This window comes from Silene latifolia, chromosome Y (genome assembly GCF_048544455.1).
Source record: "Silene latifolia isolate original U9 population chromosome Y, ASM4854445v1, whole genome shotgun sequence".
In the NCBI taxonomy this organism is placed as follows: domain Eukaryota; kingdom Viridiplantae; phylum Streptophyta; class Magnoliopsida; order Caryophyllales; family Caryophyllaceae; genus Silene; species Silene latifolia.
The window spans coordinates 32957798-32982410 of record NC_133538.1 but is presented as its reverse complement, the minus strand read 5'-3'; the positions used below and the strand labels follow the sequence as shown (position 1 = coordinate 32982410).

General features: G+C 34.4%; 2 protein-coding genes across 13 annotated transcripts; one reads left to right on the top strand and one right to left on the bottom strand.

The window, feature by feature from the left end:
• Positions 1–8311: 8311 nt before the first annotated feature.
• LOC141633960 (ubiquinone biosynthesis O-methyltransferase, mitochondrial-like) lies at positions 8312–13826 on the bottom strand. 3 transcript variants are annotated; one of them, XM_074446298.1, is made up of 9 exons: positions 13742–13826; positions 13383–13654; positions 12522–12611; positions 11841–11919; positions 10832–10909; positions 10266–10314; positions 9608–9657; positions 8774–8839; positions 8312–8539 (listed from the first exon to the last, which is right to left on the bottom strand). In XM_074446298.1, exons 2-8 carry the CDS (start codon positions 13628–13630, stop codon positions 8822–8824), a joined length of 612 nt encoding a protein of 203 aa, XP_074302399.1. In that variant the 5' UTR covers positions 13631–13654; positions 13742–13826; the 3' UTR covers positions 8312–8539; positions 8774–8821. The 3 variants fall into 3 exon arrangements, 2 of the variants coding, with proteins under 2 accessions (XP_074302399.1, XP_074302400.1); XR_012538725.1 differs by lacking the exon at positions 13742–13826 and having other exon boundaries at positions 9608–9670; positions 13383–13727; XM_074446299.1 differs by lacking the exon at positions 13742–13826 and having other exon boundaries at positions 12546–12611; positions 13383–13727.
• Positions 13827–13861: 35 nt separating this feature from the next.
• Positions 13862–19930, top strand: LOC141633961 (uncharacterized). 10 transcript variants are annotated; one of them, XM_074446308.1, is made up of 8 exons: positions 13862–13989; positions 14122–14248; positions 14566–14646; positions 15384–15426; positions 15519–15693; positions 16229–16330; positions 16529–16631; positions 19496–19930. In XM_074446308.1, exons 3-7 carry the CDS (start codon positions 14623–14625, stop codon positions 16575–16577), a joined length of 393 nt encoding a protein of 130 aa, XP_074302409.1. In that variant the 5' UTR covers positions 13862–13989; positions 14122–14248; positions 14566–14622; the 3' UTR covers positions 16578–16631; positions 19496–19930. The 10 variants fall into 10 exon arrangements, with proteins under 10 accessions (XP_074302409.1, XP_074302408.1, XP_074302407.1 ...); XM_074446307.1 differs by having other exon boundaries at positions 13864–13989; positions 14094–14248; XM_074446306.1 differs by lacking the exon at positions 13862–13989 and adding an exon at positions 15157–15241 and having other exon boundaries at positions 14139–14248.
• The last annotated feature ends 4683 nt before the right edge of the window (positions 19931–24613 follow it).

The following is a 24613-nucleotide window of genomic DNA, read 5'->3' as shown; positions in this document are numbered from 1 at the left end:
ACAAGCCCACAAGGGAAGTTTGATGTTTACGGGATTGAGCAACAGACACGGAAATATCCATGACGATCACTCTTCCAACCTCCAAATAGACTATACCATGATCAAATGTAGGCATTGTTGTATAATGTAGCTGTTTCTGTTTCATAGATGAACCAAGTTTTCCGTTGTGTAAAAAATGTTAAAAGATGCATCTATTCATATAATCATGTATTTTTTTAATGTATTAGTGAATGCCAGACTAAATTAATCTGTAATACTGTACTTGATAGGTATGGGATGATGAAATCATTGACACAGCCTTGGATAGGATACTACGGTTCAAATTTGACGTACCTGATAGAAGCAATCAGTGTAATGTAACAGTAAACTTCTTGCCTTCTATACTGAGATGCATGGCATATTGGCATATATAGCTTGTCTTTGCTAACGATTCTTGCTTAACTAAATTCAGGTGACCGATTAAATGAGAGCAATTCCTTGGAAGCATGCCATCACTCAGTTTGTCTTAGACAAGGCATGTAGGTCACTTGGCTGGTCGGGTCATTATGAGTTCAGGTTATTTTCAGGATACACTGTCAATTGTGTCATTCCGAGTAAGGGTCATTTTCGAGTCATCCAGGTCTCTTCTAGGTCAGGTCGTGGCTATTCAGAATTTTTTTCATATTTAATCATTTTGAATCGACTCCTTTCCCCAGCTTGTTATGGTTCAGGTCATTTCGGGTATGGGTCTGTTTCTTGAAGGGTTGGGTATTGGGTCGGGCATTTGCGTTAAGACCGATTTGTGAAGTCTAGATGCCACTTTCCCTGACTATTTCCTGTGCAGGTACTCATACTCATCTGAGACTCTAAGAGTATTTCCTTGGTCTGTAAATATGCATACAAGGATGCCACAAACGGAACCCAATTGAATGGTAATTTCCACAAACGAACCTCGACTTAAGAACAGATTTCGTGGTCTTTGTAAGATGAAGTGTATTTCAAATGACCTATTGATATGTGGTGTATCAACTTTAAGTTGTCGTTTAGAATAGTAGTGACTTGTGAGGCAAATATGAGCTGATCTTTGTTTTAACTTATCAATGACCATAATATTATTCTTGTATTCGTGTAATGGCCTTCACAACTACGGCGGTTCTGATAGAATGATAATTTAATGGATCTTAGGTTCTCTTAAGTGAGGTCGTGAGGGCTATTCTGCTGAAAGAACAGCCGAACAAACTGTCGACATTCTTAAGAGAAGAGGCAATATATTGGGATTCTGAAATTGATTCACTTAAATCTGTGACTGCAGGTCACAAAACCAAGGCATCATTGTTTGACAAAATAGTCGTCGAGGAAGCTGCAGTAAGGCATCCATGCTCTTGAATTACTTCTTACTCCCTCTGACCCGGTCATTTGTTATCCTTTTCCATTTTGGGGTGTCTCAGTCATTTGTTGTCCTTTCTATTTTAAGAATGAACTTGATGAGTAATTTGATCATTCTCATTCAATTTGTTCCACTTGTCATTTAGTTATTGGCCCTCTCCTCTTTCCTTGGTCTTTGTGCCAAAACGAAAGGACAACAATTGACCGGGACGGAGGGAGTAGTTCTTAGTCATTGTTTTTCCATGTCAAATATCTCATGCTTCTTTAGTTTCCCCTTACAAAACATGGGGAGGATCTTGTAGAAATCAGGGAAGAGTATATTGATGATGATGACGAAAAATGGCGGTGAAGAAGGTGTTTGAACTAAGTATGTCACATTCAGGCAAGACATTTTATTCCACATACAAGTATTCCTTCTGTGGCGGATGGTGGCGATTCAATCTTATCACATTTTGGCTCCCATATTTTATAAGAATGTACACATTGTACAATAGGTCAATTGGGATAAAAGTTACCCTTGCGATTTGGGCCCTAGATTTTCATTTTGTTTTGTTTATTACTTGTGCAAGTCCGCTTAATAAGTTGTATTCAAGGTTTAGTCTTATATGAATGGGTTGGTTAAGCCTTGGAATCTCAAATGTACGGGATTAGATTTCTGTAGAAGATCTTTCTTTTACGTCAAGTGGGATCCAATTTTTGACGGAAAGTACATCAGGTTACTCATCTGTTCTAAGTTGCTATGTTTTTGTAATAAATAAAATTAGAATGTTGTATGGAGTGGAAATGTAGAATAGTGGACGGAAAAATAGATAACTTGTACGAGGGTGTAATCTTGATGTGAATTGGGGTTTATTTGTACTATTCGAATGTTCGTTGCTGAGTGTCTTGGTCTTTGCTATAAGAACGGAAATGTACAAGTTTTTCAGGAACAACATATAACTTTGACCTTAAATTTTCCCCGGAAAAGAACCAATGTTAATTTAAGCATGAAACGGGAACAATCAAGGAAACTCGGTAATTTGGTTTAAAAACGATTTAACAATAGTAACAATCAATATGTAAAAGATGTACACTAGCATGCGCATGAACCTTCATCGCTCAAAAACTATACTTATAAATTCAATTAATTTTGAGTTTGTCAAAAAATTATTATAGAACATGTAAATTTTAAATGCTAAAAAAATACATATAAACTCAAGAACTAGAAGGGTATGAGGTAATACATCTGAGGCGTAATCCTTTTTCTCTCAAGACACGATATAAATACCAACCAACTTCCAAGCGTAAATCGAGTGACCTATCCAGGCAAAATGCGTATATTCATGTTCCCAACAAAGTTAGATACGAAATATTTATGAATGTGATCTTGTTTGCAATCGATTCGAACATCAAAAAATTATAACGACAAGAATTTCATTGTGACCGCCATTCAAAATGTATAGAAGAACCAAACCAAGTCAAGATTCGCTACTATGCATATGAAACGTAAACGATTAAAATAACTTGGGGGACGGCGCACGCCTTGCAACCAACTAGTAAATTAATAAAGGGATATTCTACATGGTACCCCTCAATTTTTCGACTTTCTACATGGTACCCCTACACTTTTTAAAACATACATGGTACCCCTAATTGTTGTCATTATCACTAAGTGTACCCCTAAACTTTATTTTCCGTCAATTAAACTCAGTTTTAGGCGTTAAGTGATTACTTGGACGTGTAACCAAGCTTGTCATTTATCATCTCATGACATAAGGACTCTATTAGGCTCAATATTCATCTCGGTCCTAATATTTATTGATATACATTTTAGGAGGAAGGGGGGGGGGTAGGGGGGAAAATAAATTATGGTTGTTTGGATAACAAAAATGATGAGAGAGAGATGGAAAGGGAGAAAAGAGAGAGGGATGATAGAATGGATGGAGGATGTTCATGCAATGAGAGTCAAAAGAAGGTTTTCCTTCCAAATCTTGCCAATGATGGGAAGATTTTAGTTTGGTCTCAATAAGGGAAATTAAATCCTCCCATTTCCCTCCCATTCCATTTCCCTCCTTCCATATATTGTAACCAAACAAAGGAAATTGAACCCTTCCTTTTCCCTCCCCTCCTTTTTCCTCTAATTCCCTCAATCCAAATACACCCTAAAAGTGAAGGAAATCTAGTGCCGCATTATCGTAAAAAGTTTTTATGCTCCAATTTCCTTCATAGACGAATAAAACACACTTGTGGTATCAGTATATCGCAAGAGATTAAACATCTTGAATAGACATAAACCACCTAACAAATAAAACCTAGTTTAGTGAGTCACTAGTTTTCTTGCCCGTGTGTTGCATGGATATTAAAATAATGTGTGGTAAATTTCACAATAAAATGGAATATAGACATATAGTACATCGTTCATGTCTAAGACTTTATGTATGCTGCATGACCAACAAATAATTCTCGTTAACATAATATTGACTTAAGAATAAAAGAGTGTTTTTTTTTAGGAAAATAACACCAATATGTAATTTAATATATATGATACTTGGACTAATAGTTTTTAGAATTTGTTTATTAATACCTGTTTGTTTTTCAATTGGTCAAGGAAAACAATAATATCTACTCTGCATAATCAACTCAATGATGAAACAAATCTCCTTCTTTCGAATAACAACCATAATTTAATCATTGCTGGATCAAATTGTAATTATGTAAAAACATTTAGAGGTAGTTAGAGTGTTATATCTCCCGATCAAACTATAGAAGTACGTTTGAATATGAACCAAATTCCGACACAATACTACATGGCTAGAGCTGCTTATGACCCCCATCCCCCTATCTATAGCAATAGTCTTGGGCCCCATCTTCTCATTTGAAACAAAATCTTTCACGCAGCGTAGACCCCTATTTTTTTCCCTATTCACACACATGATTTAAAACAATCTCATCCCTTGAAAGATCGATTCTTGTCTCCGAAACTTATCTCAAATTTATCCAACCAAGTGAAAAATTAAACCCCTACTTCTAGAAAAATCCACCATCCAATGGAAACTAACCCTTGCTCTCGACAATGTTGTTTTTTTAGGAAAATAAAACCAATATGAAGTTTATATATATAATACTTGGGACTTAGAGTTTTTAGATTTTGTTCATTAATACCTATTTATTTTTCAATTGGTCAAAGAAAACAATAATATCTACTTTGCATAATCAACTCAATGTTGCAACAAATCTCCTTCTTTAGAATAACAATCATAATTTAATCATTGTTGGGTCAAATGGTAGTTACGTAAAAACATTTACAGGTAGTTAAATGTTATATCTCACGGTCAAACTATAGACGTACCTTTGAATGTGAACCAAATTCCAACGCAATACTGGTTGGGGCTGCTTATGACACCCCCCTATAACAATAGTCTTGCCCCCATCTTCTCATTTGAAACAAAATCCTTCACACAGACCCCTATTTTTCTTCCCTATTCACACACATGATCTAAAACAATCCCATCCCTTGAAAGGTCGATCCTTATCTTCGAAACTTCTCTCAAATTTATCCAACCAAGTGAAAAACTAAACCCCTACTTCTAGAAAAATTCACAATCTAATGGAAACTAACCCTTGCTCTCGACAATATTGTTAGAATTAAGATTTTACTTTAATTTGGATTGATGGGGTTAAGATTAAGTTTATTAGTATGATATTTTGAGGTTTCTTGTTATTATTCATGTTACCTATATGTTTTAATGCAATGATATTTTGCTGATAAATAACTTTATTTATTATCACTATCCTCGTTAAACTCATCACCCTCTCATACCTTCATTCCAGATACTCAAACAAAGTGCTTGGGTACTATATTTGTAAACTGAATAAGTTTGAATATTATATATATATACACGAAATTTGCTATTTATTTCATTTTGCATAAATAAATCTTACTACCTCCATCTCATTTTTATTGTCCTTTTTTCTTCAAATTTTATTATCTCATATTATTCCCTTTATAGATCTAGTAAGGAAAAACTTTAGTCAACCAACTCATCGCAATCAACCTCATTCCCACTCAAAACAACCTTTAGCCCACTACTTAATCCCTTCGGTTCACACATAAAACGGTCTAAAATGCAAAGCTTTCATCTCTCTCTTGAAAAGTCCATCTAACTAGCAGAAAACTAACCGCTACTTTCTGAACTTCATCATTTTTACATCCCGTAAAGATTAAGTTGAACATGACAAAAAAAAATGCAGAAACTTAGGTTTTGTTTGATAACGACAGATTGAACATTTTTTTTAGCATTTTGAGAGTTTTTACACTATTTAAATAACAAATGTGCTATTTTGAGTGTTGATCATCGACATATTGAAATAGTAGATTGTGGTGTAATTTCATGTTTTACATTATAACCTTTAATTAGTATATTATAAGAAAATAAAAATTGAGTTTTTTTTATCTCTGAGGAAATTAAAGATCAAACTTTATCTTTATCATATTTATAATTAATATTCTTCACTTAAAATATATAAATTTAAGCAAGTTCAAATAAGTTAGCTAAAAGTTATAAATCACAAATTGTACAAAGTAGTATAATCATTTTTTTTATTAATATGAAATAAATGTCATAAACTTCATGAGAATATTAATGCGGTAGAGAACTATAGAAGAGTTGGTAAGTACGTGACCCCCTTTTAGGTTTAAATTTTTTTCATTTATTTTTATATTTTTGCTAAAGGTGGTTAAAGTATCGCATTATGCATGACGAATATGTCTCACCCTTCCCCAATTCGTATCTCTCCCTAAATTATAGTGATTATGTGCTCAATTTACAAAAAAAAAAAAAAAAATATAGCATCAACAATAATTAGTTTGCTCCATATAATTGAATAGTACCGTTTTTTATGCACGTAAATTTGTCGGAAGAAAAGCTTGAGAGAGACGGTCTTCACTATGTTAGGGAAAGACTACTCTTACCCTTTTATGTGTTTTTCATGACTTTTTTTTAATGTTGATCGTTGCTTGAATTGAATTTTAACCTTATACATATTTCTATAATAAGTGTATCTAATTTACCTTCAAGCCTCATTCAAATCTATTTTATTACTCGTAGTACCATTTTTACTTTAAATTGTAAAACAATCGCACAATAAAGTTTTTCAAAACATTTACTTATTTGTCATAATATGATATTTCGATTTGCAAATTAGCAACAACTTTCTTTATCTTTTAATACTCCTTGAAAAATAGATATCAAACTTTGTACTTATCAATAATTTGTGAATATCTTATTTAAATTTTGATTAATATACTTTTATATAATGACAAATGAATGTAAATAATATAATAATAAATTATCAATAAAAGTTGAAGTGTATTGTGAGTGAAATAACTTTAAAATTAGTAGGAGAAATACTTATGACATTTGAAAAACAAACTTCGTATTATGTATAATTGAATATGACATTAGCAATAACAAAAGACATAGGGGCATATTTCAGCGTTCATTTTACTCTTTACATGAGTATATTCCATGTAGTACGTATTATGCATGCACATTTGTCACAACCCAGTTCGGCCTAGGGCCTTTTAGCCTCATAATACCTCACTTTCTTTTAATCGGAAGTTGTTATAAAATTGGATATTACAAATATATCAAAGGTTTTTTTTCCTTCTAATTTAATAAAAAGTGAACAAATACTAATGAATAATTTTTTAATATTAATAAATTGTAGATAATTAATTTATTTCCTGTTTCTAATAATAAAATTGTAAAATAATTAAATAATTCTCATTTCTAATAGGAAAATCATATTCCTAATTATAATAGAAAATTTTTAAATAATTATTATCTCCTAATTCTAATAGTATAATTTGGAAAAAAAAGCCTTAATAAATTGTTAATTTATTTCCTATTTCTAATAGGAAAATTGTAAAATAATTAGTTAATTCACATTTCTAATAGGAAAATTATATTCCTAATTATAATAGAAAAATTGTAAATAATTAATTATCTCCTAATTCTAATGCTGATAGTATAATTAGAAAAAAAAGCCTCCTTTAGTTATATACTAGATTTAATGCCCGTGCGATGCACGGGCCTATTTGTAGTTTTCTATCATGTATTCCGTATATGTAGTAATATAAAAATGTTAAAAATCGTATAAAACAGGAGGAGAAGGGGTAGATGTCTAAAAGTGATATACAAAAGATGCATAAAATATTGCTTTATTTATTTACGCAGTATGTTTTACGGTCATATCTACGTTAATGACTTAAGTTATGGGTTTAAGTAAGTTCGTTGTACACAAAACTAAGTGTTATAATTATACGGAGTATTTACGTGTACAATTATATACTTGTATATTGTATGTGTTCGCTAAAAAAGTTTGTTAAGTATAAGTCAATGTCTAACCACTTGTTTGGTTCCAAATTCATGAGAAGAACTCAATTTCTACACAGTTTACAAAACATAGCCTCCCTTACTAAGTAGATTTTCCCATACAATTTAAAGTTTATATTCAACCAAACAACATTTGTTCAATTCACACAAATTGCAAGTTCATATGAATTTAATTTTAATGAGAATTCTTTGTTCTCAGAGTAAACCACACGACTCCATCCTTAGTATATGGCTTTTAAACCACCCTTGACTCCTACAAACCATAAACCTTTATTGCTTACGGAGTGCTTTTACGGTAGGAAGTAATCTATTTGTAATTAATCGCATTAATTACGTAATAGTCTTTAAAGAATAAGTCTCCCCAAATTTGAGTTTTAGTCCAACTATTTTGTGGTATATGTTATAGCTTTAATGTAGTTGTCGGTTTCGCTTTTACGGTAGGAAGTAATCTATTTGTAATTACTCGCATGATTATTTACGTAGTAGTCTTTGAAGAATAAGTCTCCCCAAATTTGAGTTTTAGTCCAACTATTTTGTGGTAAATGTTATAACTTTAATGTAGTTGTCGATTTCGATCGAAACATGTAAAGGTCCGCTAACATTCATGATATATGTAGTATATGTAGTACAATCTAGCTCTTTGTAGCTTTTTCCCTTACAAAAGAATCGGGAAGCAGGATGGAAACGAAAAAACAGCAAAAGAATTTCATGTTTGTTGTTTTGATTTGCTAGAATCATGTATATGTATACAAAGAGTTTGAATTACCCTTATTAGGTGCATGCGCTCTATTAATATCCTGCCATAAAAGACAAAAGAGATTAGATCAGCATTCATTCATAATTTTGATTCAATCAATACTGAGGATATAAAGCGAAACTTTTCGAAAGCGATATTTAGAAATTACATTTTTATGGTTGTGTAAAGAAAACGTATCAAAAATATACTCCGCATGTCTTTACGATTTGAAAAGGTGCTTTAGAGATTATTTGTATATATCAGTATCAAAATAACATATCAAAGTAAACCATACCTTTAAGAATAAATTATTTAAAAACTTTCATCCATGAATTTGACCATCTCATATGTTACGTTGTACCTGAAATTTCAACAAATTATTAGTACAGAAGATAATAACTTTATATACAAGTAATTGTTAAGAAATAATTTGCTGAAACATAAAAAATAGGTACACCGTATACTATATTTCTACGTAACATGCTACATGCATATGCTATACAATATTAATATGCACATATACACAGTTTATAAAGAAGAAGAAAAAGAGAGTCGTCTAATTAAGCTTGCAATTAAGAAATAAGAATTAAGAAGAAATAATAAATTTGAATTTAACATGTATGTCATATGCATGTATGTGTATTTATATAGTTTTCTCATGCCCAACTTCAAAGTTCGAGTATATTTACAATAGGGCAAACTAATTGACAGTTTCTAGTTTTATTCACAATCAAATTTTATCATCAATTAAATAGATCTAACGTGATTAAGATCAAATAGACAATTATGTTTTACTTAAATATGTTATAGATAGTTGTTTATACGAACTCTTATTCTACCATTATATTTAAAAATAATTAAAACGTATTAGATTTATTTTAGGTATTTTGCAAAACTTGGAGACTCTGTAATCGCTCGAAAAAAGCTTCCTTTAATAATATAGATAGATATTGATATTGATTGATTGATTGATTTTGCTCTATTACATCATAATTCAAAAGAAGATTAATGAGTCTTAGCTCCATTAGAAATGGGAACTAAGTATCAAAATATAAAAACATAAAATTTAGAACATATTCAGAAAGTAAAAGTGATCTAGGACAAGCTCACAAAGCTAGCATGAGTATACCTCCAAAGCAATCACCGCATCAAATAGTCTGTGTTCTTCCACCAGTTTTTCTGTCAAATAAAACTTTTGTGAATGTTACATAATTAGATATCGATGACCAATGAAGCTAAAAAGAATTAAGTAGTATACAGTGAATAGACTAAATTAAAGTAGATCAGTCTTTCTGAAAACTAGAAACTTTGTGCAAGTACAGGTACGTGATCCATCAAGAACATTACAAGATATTTTCACTAAAAAGTATTTAAACTAAAGTATGACTGATTGAAATGCTTCTCTATAATATTACATCCACTGAAAATATACATAAAGCCATGACAAGTTTATCCTGAAAAGTAAAAAGTAAACATAATCACATTTCTGAGCAGTTCAGGACATTCACAACAACAATTATGCTCAGGATCAGTGAAAGCATCCATTAACGGATCACATTTTAAACTTCTAAGATTCTATCAAAGAGTGGCCATTAGATTCAATAACACATTCCTCACAGTAACAATTGCCCCAAATGGGACCAAAGAAGATACAAGTACAAAACAACTAACACTACTTAAATAGGACAAACATAAACCAAAAACTAACACTACATACATAAGACGGATATGAATCTCACATATCCAAATAGCTAATGGTCAGCTGAAGTACAAAGATCGAAAAATACCTGCTGTAGTACATATATATTCAATGGATGAAGTCAGTGGATCTCTCTCCTGTTAACACCACATTGCAAGAAATCAATACAGTATCCAAGCAAATGTGTTATATATAAATTTATAAAAATGACAATGATGACGATGATGATGATGATAACGATTATGAGGACGACGATGAGGATGATGATGATGATGATGATGATGATGTATACAAACATGTATTATATATCTACAAACATGTGCAGTATTAAACTAAAGAGTTTGGGTAGCATTACTTCCAAAATTGAAAATGCAATAGAACAATTATGAATTTATGAATTATCCAAGTGTGAATCATTCATAAATTGATGGCAAACAGTGACATGCAAAATCCCTTATAAAAATGCTGGAGCTAAAAGCCTAGAAAGGAGTCAATTGTCTCAGCCCCCATTTTAACATGTCTCTTTCAGGAGAAACAGTGACGAATAACTGAACACTAAGCAATCATCGTCACAGAAAGAGAGTCACACGGCTAACAGTTAATGGATTAATGTCACCCAAACTCCTCTTAAGGACCATCAAGTAGTAAACTTACAGCATGAAGACGTGCAATTTTGATATTTTTATCCACCACATCAACACCTGTCACCGTAGCTCCCATACGAGCCAAGGGCTACATAAGATAGAGAGATTAAGCAGTGTAGGCTATATAAAGAGCAAAGATTGCATGAAGAAATGATTTAAAAAAAGAAGTCGTTTAAGACTACAATACATATTGATTAAACACGTGTGAATATACTAGTACAGTGATGGACTACGAATGATGATGTAAAAAAATTACTTTTTGATAACAAACTCAAGATTAGGAAATGAAGACTGTACTCCTGAGTACTTGAAAACCCATTATGGGCTCATGACACCTTAGTTGTCAATACCCTCATCTAAATCACAAACCAGACGACAATCGAATATACTCATGTGCTCAATTAAAAGGGTCTCAGATGCAACAAAAGTGCAACAGAAATGCACTGATGTGATCAGTAACTTCAAGTTACACTCAAGCATCTCATTTACCTTTTTGGAGGATAGCACTGAGATATTCAGAATAACAGAGTAATGAGATGCTTGCTAGTAGGAAATTCAACACTAAGTTACAGTACCAGTAAGAATTCGATGTTACCCATTATTGCGGCACAAAAAACAATGCTTTAACTCCCACTTCTCAGTTAAGTAGGCTCTGATGTGAGATGAAATGACGATTAGTTGAGGCCAGTGTTTTTTTTTTTGCGATTCAGTAGTAATTTGATTGCAAATAAGAAATGATGATTAGTTACGATTTATGTGTTGGGCATGATTCAATTTCGACCAATTTGGCTGCGAATTGGTTGAATTACGGGATAATGTTGGGGACGATCACTATGTAGTAGCACTAGCTACTACAGAGTATTCCTCCGTCTCAATCATTTATTTACCTTTGAATAAAATACCCTCACAAAGAACAAAAAAAGATAAACAAATGAATACATATATCATAAAGTAAATGGAAGTGTGGAAAACTTGTCACATGCAGATACCCTAGACTGCTGTATTGAGTAACAGTATACCTCTGATAATATCCCTCCTCCACAACCAACATCAACAAATTTCAGTCCTTCAAAAGGTTTAATGCTGTTCGGATCTTTTCTGAAACAAGTAAACGGAAGAAAAAGACATTAAGAACATTAGCTCTCATTCCCAAATTATGAATGCATAAGCACAAATTATATATGGGTAAATTACTAGTAGCTGCACCAATTGCTGAGTCTTAAGAAACCGACTATAGTCAAAACGTTTTTTTGGGTTGCTAAATCATATGGTCATTAGAACGTGTGTGTTTGCCAATGAGGATCAAATAGGGGACGCAAACTGGGCAGGCTACAGAATATATCGAATTTGGGGATTTTACCCGAACCCTGTTTCGTAACTAAATGAAAATTTGGAGTCAACCTCAAGTGATATGGGAACAACATCGCTCTTTGAGCCGTCCCTCTCATATAAGTTAAGGTATTCAATATTCAAAGTTCATATCTTGTGTGTTCCATGGAGACCGCCCTTATTCAACTGTCACTTCTTTGTGCAATTCAAGGTGGACTTAAACCCAACTGGGGTCGCCCAAGCCATAGTTCACAGAATAGTCTCTTTCTTCTATCAAACTACATACTTGTTTTATAAGATTGATGAGTACAGGGAGAAGGCAGTGCAAAAGAAAGGAAAAAAAAATGCTTGTAAAAGAAGAAAATTTCAACCTGAAGTGATGGCAAAGCGTATACCGTATGAAAGCAAGCCTTGTTGGATTTAAAGCATGCAATGGTTTGAATGGTCCTTCAGCGTCCCACCTAATTAGAACATAAAACCACCATGGTAAGAGCTCATGGTGATAAAATCTTAGGAAAAATAAGTTGGCTAGAGCAACAAAACAGCCTTAGTCTAGACAGATACATAAACCAATGTGATAACAGTCATACATTATACACAAAGATGGAGTAAATGAGTGGAATACATTAGTATCGCAGATGTTATAGGTACATTGGATGATATAAGTTAAACGAAAGCATCACAACCCAATACATACCCATGCAAAAACCAGTTCATGTGTTTGAACTTCGAGATAACAAACATCAAACATCATGCCCAACCATTGCTTAAACAAATACACCCTCCATTTGGGACTGAAGGAATACTAATATTTCAACCGGGAAATGGGTGAATAGCAGTAAATGCCAAAAATATACTCCCTCCGTCTCAATCATTTGTTTATCTTTTTTGTTCTTTATGAGGAGTATTTTAATCAAAACGTAAATAAATGATTGGGACGGTAATTCAACCTATTCGCAACCAAATTTGTCGAAATTGAATCATGGCCAACGCATATATAGTAACTAATCGTTATTTCTTATTTGCAATCAAATTGGTCCTATTGAATCGCAAACAAAACACCTGCCTCAACTAATCGTCATTTCATCTCACATCAAACCAACAAATTTCTCAATTCGTCAGCTAATATTACTATAACCGAATAAATTAAACAATAGCTACTAACAACGAAAGATTAATAAGAAGATGAATATAATTGTAGGGTAATTAGACAAAAATAATCAATAACTTACCAGGTTTCAGCAACAGCGGAAAACTTAGCATGTTCTGCGGCGTCGACAGAGGACTTGCTCGAAACCCTAGCTCCATTGTTAACGACAGTATTAGAAGTATCGGAAATCACCGGAACATCGCCGAATAAAGGCGGGGCAATTTGAGAAACGTCGAAAAAGCGGCGAAGTAGAGATGACGAAAGTGAGGGGAGAGATTGCGTGGTAGAGGTACGGAAATGGCGTAGTCGAGAGAGAAATCTGACCGCCATTGTCGAAAGGTTTTGAGCTTTCTCCTGCGTAAGAATTGAGAAATTGTAACTGTAAGCTTCGTTACTTGAAAAATATGGAGTAATAAATAGAATGTTTCCTAATCTTTAGACCTTAACATAAAAGTCACGAAGGCATTGCACTGTTCATTTGAACAGTTTCAAACGCATCCTTTGGTGTCGTTTTGATTAGTTCCCCTTTTACTTTTTATCTTTCTATTCTAAAACTCACGCGCAAGTCACCTTCTCACTTTCCTCTTTCTATCTAAGTCTCTCCTACCCTTTTCTCTCTCTTCTTCCTTCTTTCCTCGTTCCACAAAATCGCCATCGATAAACCTAGCAGACCGCTCTGCCTTCAACTGGTACTATCCACTAATCCATATCCACAAAATGGTTTTCGAATTTCCATCCATGTTTGTCAATTTTATTTATGGATTTGTTGTTTGATCTTCATCTTTTAAGTTAGGTATCGAATTTTATGGGTTTCTTGTTAGATCTTGGGTTTTGTAAATCAACAACGACACCATCGAGACCTCTGGGAATATGCCGCCAAGGTCAGTGCCGGAGCAATTAGTTCGGTATTAAACCTAATGCTGCAAGTGCAAGCTCCACACTCTCCAGGTATGTCGGTGTTGCGTTTTTATTCGATGATTTTATGAATGTTTCATGTTTTGTGAGCCGTAATATTTGTTGTCTTTTGTTTGATAATTGCTCTTTTCATAGAAAAATAATAAAAATCATATGAGCTTCAAGCCACTTTCTTCCTTTGTCTTCTCACTATCACTCTAATACAAGTCGGTATTAACCGCTTTAATGGTCACATCGTCATTATAAAAATACCGCTTTAATGGTCACATCGTCATTATAAAACGCCCTTGAAAGGTTTAATTTTGAATTTTATTTTGTGAGTTATTTCTAAAACATTTCTATGGTTTTAGCTTGAGGGACTAAAATTGGGGCTGCAAAGGGGTGGTCCGTGTCTAATCGCTGATGAGATGGAGCTTGGCAAGACTTTTCAGGTGATACTGGCTTTTTGTTTCAGTTCATTGTTGTTTTTCTGGCTTTTTGACGGAGCTTGGCAAGACTTATGGGTTTATTGTTATATGTGGTTTTGATTTATTTTGGTATGTTATTTTCTCACACTAGAGCCTGTATTGGTTGTCTTTGCGCTTTTCTCGGGAATTCATTTATTGATGATTATAAGCATCGCGACTAGAGCCCACCTTTCCAATTACAATCAACAACCTGATCACTCCAAATTACTTTTAAATACCAAAAGAAATGAACTTTTGGGTAATCAAACATCTGGCCGCTTGAAATCTTAAGTATTATTGTTGCAACACGTAAAAAAATGGTGGATTAACATTATCTATTTGTTCAATGTCATTTAATGGGTTGCCCTTAGACCTGACTTTAAATACCAAAATGATCATATTCTGTGTGAAAATTGGTCACATGGGTAGTGCATGCAAAGGGTTTGATAAAATGCCTGAACGAAATATTTTATCTTGGACTACTTTGTTATCTAGCCATCTAGGTACTCCCAAGCTAGGTTCTTGCACTGTGCAGATTACCAGACCTGTGGTGTACGCAATGGTTTTACTTCTCAAGAAGGTTTGTGATTGGTGCCATTTTTTTGGCCATGTATCAGTTCTATACTTTAGCCCGTTGCAAAAGGAAGATCAAGGAGTCCTCGTCCTAGGTTGTCATTGGTTTTGCATATCGCCCATGTGATTGCTTTTATTTTCTTGCGTAGATAATTTATTTGCTGTACGTAGTCGAAGTCGTTCTCGTGGAAGGTATGTTTGTTTTTTCACTGTCTTAAAATTCTACCTGTGTTTTCTTTTTCTCATCTAGAGCTAATAGAAACTTTGCTATTTTTTAATGGCAGTGCTTCGCCTAGATCCAGTCCCAGTCCAAGGAGAAGTCCTTCACCTAGGAGATCTCCAAGAAATGGAAGTCTTGCTAGATGTGGCCGTAAGGAGTGACCTCCTGTCCCGAAGAGGGGTTTTCGTGAGCGTTCGGCTGATCCCCGCAGCCAGTCTCCTTGCAAATATGATGCAGACGTGAGACTTCTTATCAACACCTAAGCTTTATTGATAATTTTACTACTAATGAAATTCCTTCTGATTACCGCTTCATTAAATTTACTCGCGAGTGTCCTGCTATAATACCCTTGAACTGAGCTCTTCTCTTTTATCCTACCTCCAGCTCATATAAATTGTCCCCATTTTTTATTTTGTTGTCACACTATTCATGTTTTATACAGGAATATGGTTAGGAAATTAACACGAACTTTAATAATATGGACCTAACATTTGACTAACAACCAGGAAAAACAATGAGGTCTTATTGGGATTGTGCTGCACTGTCTATGGTTTGAGCATATCAGCAACTCGACCGTCGATGTGCTTGCAGCCGAAATAACTCAGTCCTTTTTCATGAAATGGTTAGCTTGAGATTTTGATCACCATTCTTTCATAAATCTTGAAAACATTAACAAGGAACGAATTTATTGAGATTTTCAAGCAAAGAGAAGAAGACACTAAATAAAGCATTGGAGTTCATAGGCATAACCAATACACCAGTTTTTATGTTCAGGACTGCATGTTTTCGAGTTGCGCAGATGGAAGCGGAGTTTCTTGGACAGAAGAATCCTTCTGAAGAACTCCATGGAAAAATGACATTCCTATCGGTGAACCAGTAAGTATCCTCGGAAAACAAAATAACATCGTCTTAAACTACCCCGCCTGTCACAATTATATACCTCGCTTGACTTTACATGGGGCTCTAAGATCTACATTGGGATATATGTGCGACAGACCGACGAAGGGGAATAACTTAGTATTTTTTTTTCCGTTCAAGTTTCTAATTTTCATTTCTTATCCAATTTACTTAAAGATGGCTATGGATTGGCTCTACAGCCACCCACAAGGAATGGAGAAAATAGTTATCTATGTGAAGGAAAGGTACAACAATACGCCCATGTACATCACGTAAAATGGTAAGTCCTCGAAAATATTAGTAAATGCAGCAAACTTGTGCAGTGCTATTTCTTTTATGAGTCTATTACTAATTCAGGTGCTATTCATATTTTGTTCCTCCTTTACTATGTTTATTTATTGCATTTGAATATATTGTTCGTAATTTGATATTCATATGTAGTTGGCATCCTACATTCCTACCCTTGTGATTGTGTGTCGCTCTCATTCGTGATTTCTTTTTCTGTTCATCAGTTGTCGTATATTAAGTGATGGATAGTTCTGTAATTGATGGAGAGTGTAAGGATCTATTTTAAAAGTATTTTGATTCTTAAAATGTCTGAAGAAGAACTTATCATAGTTGGAGTACTTGGACTGTCAGATACTAATTACTCGTACAAAATTTAAATAAAAACATTCTACTTGCAAAATAGAATGACTCATGCTATCAGTCTATCACCTCAAATCAAAAGAGTAGCGCCATTTGCCAGGGTCACTGGTCTATTTTGAGGAGGGATTAGGGGTAGTTATCCTTAAATTGTTTGTGGCAAATATAAAACAGTTAGGTGAAGAAAGATCGAGAGGGCACAAATAGTGTGGGGATGATGTCGGGATGGATCGATGATGAAGTAAAAAAAAGGAAGGGTGGGGGATAGTGACTTAGTTTTATAAATACATGTTGACGCAAACATCTAGCATAATACTTGGCCTGTCTTTTCTGCTAACCCACCTAATCAGAAGATTGATGAGGATAAGACCAGTTATTAAATAGAACTCCGTTATTGTTAACATCTTGAGTAATACTCTAATAAGTAGTAATTTCATTAAATTGGATAATCTATACTCGTGAGGAGTACTGTACAACTAAAATTTTGGTTGCGCAGTGGATACAGAGAAGGAGAGGGGAGCCACAAAGGGGAGCTTTAAGGAGGAATATGGTTTGAGAAAATATAGACTAGGTTCGCTATAAGAGGACGTGCCATATTGTTGAAGAAGAAGAGAAAGGGGGGAGAGGGGAAGGGATGAGAGCCACAAGGGGGAGCTCAGTGGTTGACAGGCGACATGTTAGATAACGAAAGAGAGGATGACATTTGATTAAAGAAGGGATAAGAAGTATGGAGAAGGAGAGTGAGAGGAATGAGAGGGTGTGGGGAGAGCTCAGTGTTGAACCAGTGTATAACCACCAGTTGGACTCAGAGGAATGGGAGGGGGCATGACATGTTGAAGGATGAGGGAGAGGGAGAGGGAGAGGTATGAAGGGAAAGAGAAAGAAACTACAAGGGGGAGCTTAATGAAAAACGAGTGAGCTGGAGAAAAACAGGATGTCATGTTGATCAAAGAGAGATTAGGTATACACTTCAATAACCAGACCAAGCCAGCTACCACGCATTCCAAATTTAAGGGCGTCTTTGGCACAAGATATTAAAAATTAAAGTAAAACAGGGGAGGGAGGGAGGGAGAGAGAGAGCCCCTTGGAACTCTAGAGAGAGATAGAAAGAGAGAGCACGCATTCCAAATTTACGGGCGTCTTTCGCACAAGGTATTAAAAATTACAATTAAGGCAACTGATTTTGAGCTTCCTAGATTCAATTTTGGTGAAAGAAGTCTGCAGGATCAGTTATGTGTTATGGGTACAATACATATATAGCGTGAAAAATATTGTGTTTTTTATTTTATTTTTCCAAGTTTTTTTTGGGGTGGTTTTGGTCTCTTGGAGCGAAACTATCTAAGACTATCAATTTTAAGAGCTTGTTATACATTATTAAGAAGAAAAAGGAAGGGGAACGAGATGAAAATGGAGTAAGTTAGGCTTTCGTTTTTTTCAAATGAGATTGTTTGATTTTGTCTGCCCTCTATTTATACAGGTTTTGAAAAACACAAACAGTACACAGACAATATTTATTTGCTTTTTAAGTTCTACCGATTATCATTGTCATAGAATTCAGTATTTATTTGATGAGATGGAAAAATTCGCTTTCTAGCAAACGAACTTATGTGGCGACTATATTGTTCAGATGTGTTTTGAATGAGATTTTTGATTCAACTTAAGCTGGTTTATTTGTCTCGAAGCTTAATTTATGTTAATTTCGTATGGTTACTTCCAGTTTGACAGATTAATTCCATTAGTAAACAACAATGACATGAGTTATCTGTGGAACACCTTACCGGTTTTAAATAATATGATAGTGTCCAAAGGTACTCCCTTCCTAGCTGCATTTTTTTAGCAAGTCTTGGGTAGAATCAGCTTACAACAAGATTTAAGTCATTTTGGTAGTTTGTTCTTCTTTGGAAACTGATTTTGGTGGGTTGACAATATATTGTTGGTTAAGAAAACAACCAATTGGCTTACAATCAAGGCCTTGTTGTCTGGAATCTGATCTGAAATATTAATCCCAAATGTTATTTGCGTCGACAAATTACTTCGAATCGTCGACAAATTGGAAGGAGGGAGTCTCCAAACTGATCTGAATAGCAATGTAGGGGCCACTGTTTTATTTGTGACTGTGGTTCTGAATGAATAATTTGTTTGTGGATTCTCAATCCTTCGCGTGGCTGAGGCGAGGAAGAATAATTGAAGCGATAGAAAGAGTCTTCGCAAAGCTCTTTAAATACTAAGGGCTCGATGTCATTATGTTAATAATATGTGGCTGGGGCTATGTTGTAGATAAAAAGATTACCAAGTAATTTTCGGTAGCATTGCTCCGATTCCACCACCTGTTTTTCATTATTGCGGGGATGATTCGTCGTTTGATATCGTCTTTTCTGACTGGACCTTCTAGGGTTGTTAAATTCTTTTGTTGAAATTCGATACAAGTTTTATAGGCGTAGAAGAATAGTTTCCGAAGGAGAATGTGATGTTTAAGGCGGTATGAATTGTGTTTTACAGGACTGAGACATATATAAGGCCTTGGGATTCTGTAATAGAAGAGCTCAAGGATGCAAATAACAAGATCAGATGGGGAGCCATATGCCTTTTGGAAAGGGAACCTACTTAATGGTCGGAGAGATGACCTAGCGAAATGCATATATATTGACTTGGATTTAAATCTCTGCCTTTTACATAGAATGTACTGAGGAGAATTTGCACTTTTGGGATTGGGACCTCGAAGCAAAGGAAGGATTTAAAGATGCAAAAATGGCTAGCAATGCGTCAATGCATGCACATGTATGAACTACACAATATTAAAATTATATTTCATGTCATGTAGCTATTACTCCGACTTTTGAATTCTTTTTCGTACGTCTTATTAAAATACTTCTTATAGATATCGAACAAAGGTTTGGAAATGAAATGAACAGATGGTCAATGTTATTTTATCTATTTTTCATGTCAAAAACTATGACTTCTTTTATGTATATTTACTTCTGTCGACTGTTGAGTTGCAGTTTATTCTTGAATTGATATCTGTACGCATACTTCATTTCGCATGGCCTATAATTACTTCAATGTATGATTTCAAAACAGATTCGGTCGCAGTCTGTGCTTTAGTCCTAAGGCCATTTATCTCATGGCTACGTCAAAGGTCGATAACCGGGTTTGCTCTAATTCGCATCAGATTCAAGTATGGAGTAACATATTAATTTTATTGTCTCTTACAGAATACTACGAACGGGGAGATTATGGAACTTCAAAACTAAAAAAATTGCTAGCGGCACTAATAGATTCACATTCACATGAGTTACTGCTACAAAGATAGTTCACTTACCAATAAATAAAATCTAAAAAAGGAGAAAAAAAAAACCTAAATCGATTTTTATATCTTGGGGTATTGCGCGCAACGCGCACGATACAACAACTAGTACCTAAAAAGAGGCAACATGCCTCTGCATAATTTCCTCCTAATCCCAACTTTACCCTTCCCAAATCTTACTAATTTGCGCCTGTTTATTATTGCCTACCATAGTGCCGCCACACCGTCACCCTGTTGCTTTGTCATCTATTCTTTTTTAGGACAGCTATACAGTTTAAATTTGCCAGTTACACACATCTGCCATCTGTTCCTCCTAACTGACACTTTATTTCTTCTCTTCTTATCTTCTCTTAATATCTACGGAGTATCTAATACACCGTTTTTAATTACCTTTTTATACTTCATTGCTCCATCCAAATTTATCTCTAGTTCGATCTTTTTTTTATAAGCTAATTAGTCAGTCCGGTCTTTGTCGCTCAATTGTCTGTGTATTTGTGATTTAATAGACTTAGATCAGGCCTATTCCCCAAATAACCCATTACAAATTGTTCCAGGTAATATTGCTTTTCTCTGTTCGTTTGTTTTGGCTTTTTTTCCCCCTGTTTTTCACAATGGTTGGATTGTTTTTTAGTTGCTTGGTTTTAAGTAATAGCTGTAATCTTATTCTTTTGTTAGACAATGATATCAATTTCGATGATAAGCTACGTTTGTCCTTGTTGTTCCATAGTTTATCATTGCTACTTGTAGATCGCACACTAAGTGTTTGATGAAAGGTCGAGGGTGAGTGTTTCAGTTAGGTCACTTCATATTGAAGGAAAAGTAGATCTATATACTTACATATTCATATATGTTATAATTTAATTTGTCATAAAATTAATGATTGATCTTATGCATGCAAACATTAAAACAAAATAAGGAAGAAACATTGTTCTTACATTGTGATTTTCGGTTTAATGGGCACAAGAGAGATCACCTTTCTCTCTTGTTCTTAAGCTTTCCCTTTTGGATGAACTAAGACCCAAGTGTAGGATCTCTCCCAAGGATTTATACCCAAGCTTTCTCTTAATTAAAATTAATATTATAGATACTAGTGCAATATTAAACTTGTAGAAAAATGACCCAAAACAATTTGGTTTTTAATCTCCCAAAAACCGGTTGGGAGAGAATAGGAGAGGAAGTATTTTCTCTTTCTAAAATCTTAATTTTTGATAAGTTAGAATGAATGAATAATGCACACTCATGCATGTAGTGTATATCAAAAAAATATAAGACAAAAACCCTTTGCCTTTTCTTTGGTAAAACCGGGTAGGAGGGAAGAGGAGGGAAGAAAGGAGACCCAACGCATGCTCTTGTTTGCCTTCACAATGCAAACTAGGGTTGCATGGCTAGGCTATTAGTGAATGATTATATTTTCCACTAATTTAAACAATACAATTTTAGCCAAAACCTCCCCTTAATTTCGGTACATACATAAAATGGAATCCATTTTATTTTTGTCAATTTTGTCTTACGTCACATGTCATATGTTACATAAATTAGTTATGTATTTTTAACATATTAAAAATCAACGTATTAATAAAAATACGTCATATACAAAAATCGACTTAGTAATTCATAATTACTTGTACCAAAATATTTTACCAATTTACAAATTACAATAAATTGTATTTATAATAATTCATTCAATTTTAATTGTTTCTTTAAACAATAATTTCATCTGAGTAATGATACAATTCAAATACTCAGACCGTATCTCATTTAATCACATTTCAATGTGATACGTAAATTTTACTTCCAAAATCGTCCGTCAATTTTCAAGTAATTTAATTAACTCGTAACGTTATACGATTAATTAAATGATCAATTAAGAGTGTTGCCCTATAGGTATGACCTAGGGGATCAATTGATCACCACCGCCGCACGACGGTAATGTCAAACTCTAGTCAGCCAATCATTACCGATATATGTTGATCAGTTGACAGTAAAATATTACTTCCCAATTGTATTCTTTATAATGAGACTTAAACATGTGATCATCATGATCAACAGTCGTGATCGCATTATTGTCGGAGGACACATATTCCAACAATCTCCCACTTGTCCTCGACAAGTGTGCGTCACCAATTCTCTTGTCCTATTACTATCTCCCACTCAATGCAAGGTGTCTTTCAGGTCGTACTTGCAAGTGATCATATCGAGAGTGGTTTCCTCGATCTGGAGAATAACTGATTGACCGGATTTATCTAACATAGATACTTTCCGAGCGTGGCCACGCATTTCCAGTTCATTACTCCTCGAGTGGCCCTGAGATATTGTTATAACTCTGACTAGGGATGGACAATTCCTATCGCACTCATTCCCTTCGACTAGCCACAACCATCATAACCCAAAATATGCCCATTTGACCCCATTTACGAAGGTCGTAGTAACACAAATCAAAGTTAATCAAATCGTGCCATCTTAGGCGAATAGTCTTTAGTCAAAAGAATCGACTCATTCGAATACTATAGTAGCTCTCGCCACGATCAGGCTATATAAATTTGCCAGAACTCTATAAGCGGTCATTAGGCCCGACAAAATGTTCCTAACAGTCTGCCTATGTGATCGACCAGTCATCTCACATGACTCTATGGCACTTGAACTTGCCATCAATCGCATCACACTCTAGTCACTTCGAGACGTCACCTCATGTAAGTAACTATGGGCAAATACAATGTTAATCCATGTTCACTTTAACGGGGTTCAATTGTCTCCACAACCCGTTTGGTTATAACAATGTACAAGGTGAGTTAATAATAGCTCAAACGACAAATGTCCACATCACACTCGGGTAGTCAATACCATATTACAACCTTGTGATGCAAATCGTAAGTGTAAACACTTATTGATTGCAATAGAAGTTTAACATGCCATGTGTCCATGTGTTCAAACTTCTTATAATCGCATTTTCCTTTACATTCATGTTCTCTCTCATAGCATGAATCTTACCAAGTACACATCAAGGTTCCCGACCTCGGTTTTTGTTCTTTATCTTGAAAGAACTTCCTTATCGATTATCACATAACGAACGAATTTGTGGTGAATGATATAACTTGTACTGATCAAGTACTCCATCCACACACAATGCACTAGGTATATGTTTTGCAGAATCTTGCAACAATTTGACAAGATGATTAGCCTAGCACTTCTCACAAGTCCTAGCATAGTTAGGAAAGATTAGTTTTGAGTAACTTCTTATTCAACTAAGTATCTTTCCAAAACTTCTTATTTCTCTTTCTAGGCTTGAAAGATTTAGGATTCTCATAAATCCTTACATGTGCTCGGATTTTCATTAATATGCGCAACCTCTTGACACATATAAGAGCATTCTGACAAACACCGAAATCGCTCATCGGATTCTACTTGAGAATTCATGACGTTTCTATTGTGGCTTACCAATGAATCATCATGCTCTTATGCATATGATTCACCATTGGACATGTGCATGATCATTCTAATGGCGGAAACATTAGTAACTTATAATCATGTCATCAACTATATTTAGGTTCAAGGAACGACCATGACTGCTAATGGCAACTCCATTTCATTTAGATGAATAACCTATGTTTTTGTTGATCCGATGTGTATCTCCCAATACTTATCCAACATCCCTTGATGTAATTGGATTCATCATAGTCCATTTTCATCCAGAATTGAAAACTCAAAACTTCCTCTATGAAGAAAGGTGTTAGCTCGTCATTCTTTAATGAGTGGTGAGTTGTAAACATTCAAAGGATGATAGCTCACACTAAATTCCATGTCTTCACATGATAATTTCCTAACTCCCACTCAATTCCACATATTTCGAAATTGACTTCTCAATCGAAACTTTTCAAGAATTGAAATATAAATTGCATTGCCAAGTTATTAAGATAAAACCATATATGTTCCCATCATATCCCTTCAAAATACCTATTTCGAAGAGGTCTCATTTTAACCTTACGGAAAGAGATTTTAAATCTCTAACACACTCATGTCATAATGATGTGTGGCAATGTCATTTATTAAATATAAGTAATATCTAATACACATCCTTCAAAATATCCCTTTTAGAAGGATGTTTAACCAATCCATTTTCATAATGAGGTTAAGTAATGACATCTGCGTGGTTTAAAACTTTGGCTATTGGAGATATCGGTATATCAATCCTTGCAACTTCTAGTGATAAATATCGCTTATTACTAGGATGTTACATTGATTCATTTAGGCTCTTAAGTAAATCTCAAGGTTGAAACTATTGGTCAAAATTTATCATAAACTTAGTCAAAAACTTG

Coding starts and splice junctions, on each gene's coding strand:
- LOC141633961 (XM_074446300.1), top strand. CDS start 15,008: ATGTCATTTAATGGGTTGCCCTTAGACCTGACTTTAAATACCAAAATG. Junction 15,242..15,383: donor TGGTTTTACTTCTCAAGAAG/GTTTGTGATTGG, acceptor TTTCTTGCGTAG/ATAATTTATTTGCTGTACGT. Junction 16,331..16,528: donor ACATTCCTATCGGTGAACCA/GTAAGTATCCTC, acceptor ATTTACTTAAAG/ATGGCTATGGATTGGCTCTA.
- LOC141633960 (XM_074446298.1), bottom strand. CDS start 13,630: ATGGCGGTCAGATTTCTCTCTCGACTACGCCATTTCCGTACCTCTACC. Junction 11,920..12,521: donor ACGCTTTGCCATCACTTCAG/GTTGAAATTTTC, acceptor TACTTGTTTCAG/AAAAGATCCGAACAGCATTA. Junction 9,658..10,265: donor ATATATATGTACTACAGCAG/GTATTTTTCGAT, acceptor TTTATTTGACAG/AAAAACTGGTGGAAGAACAC.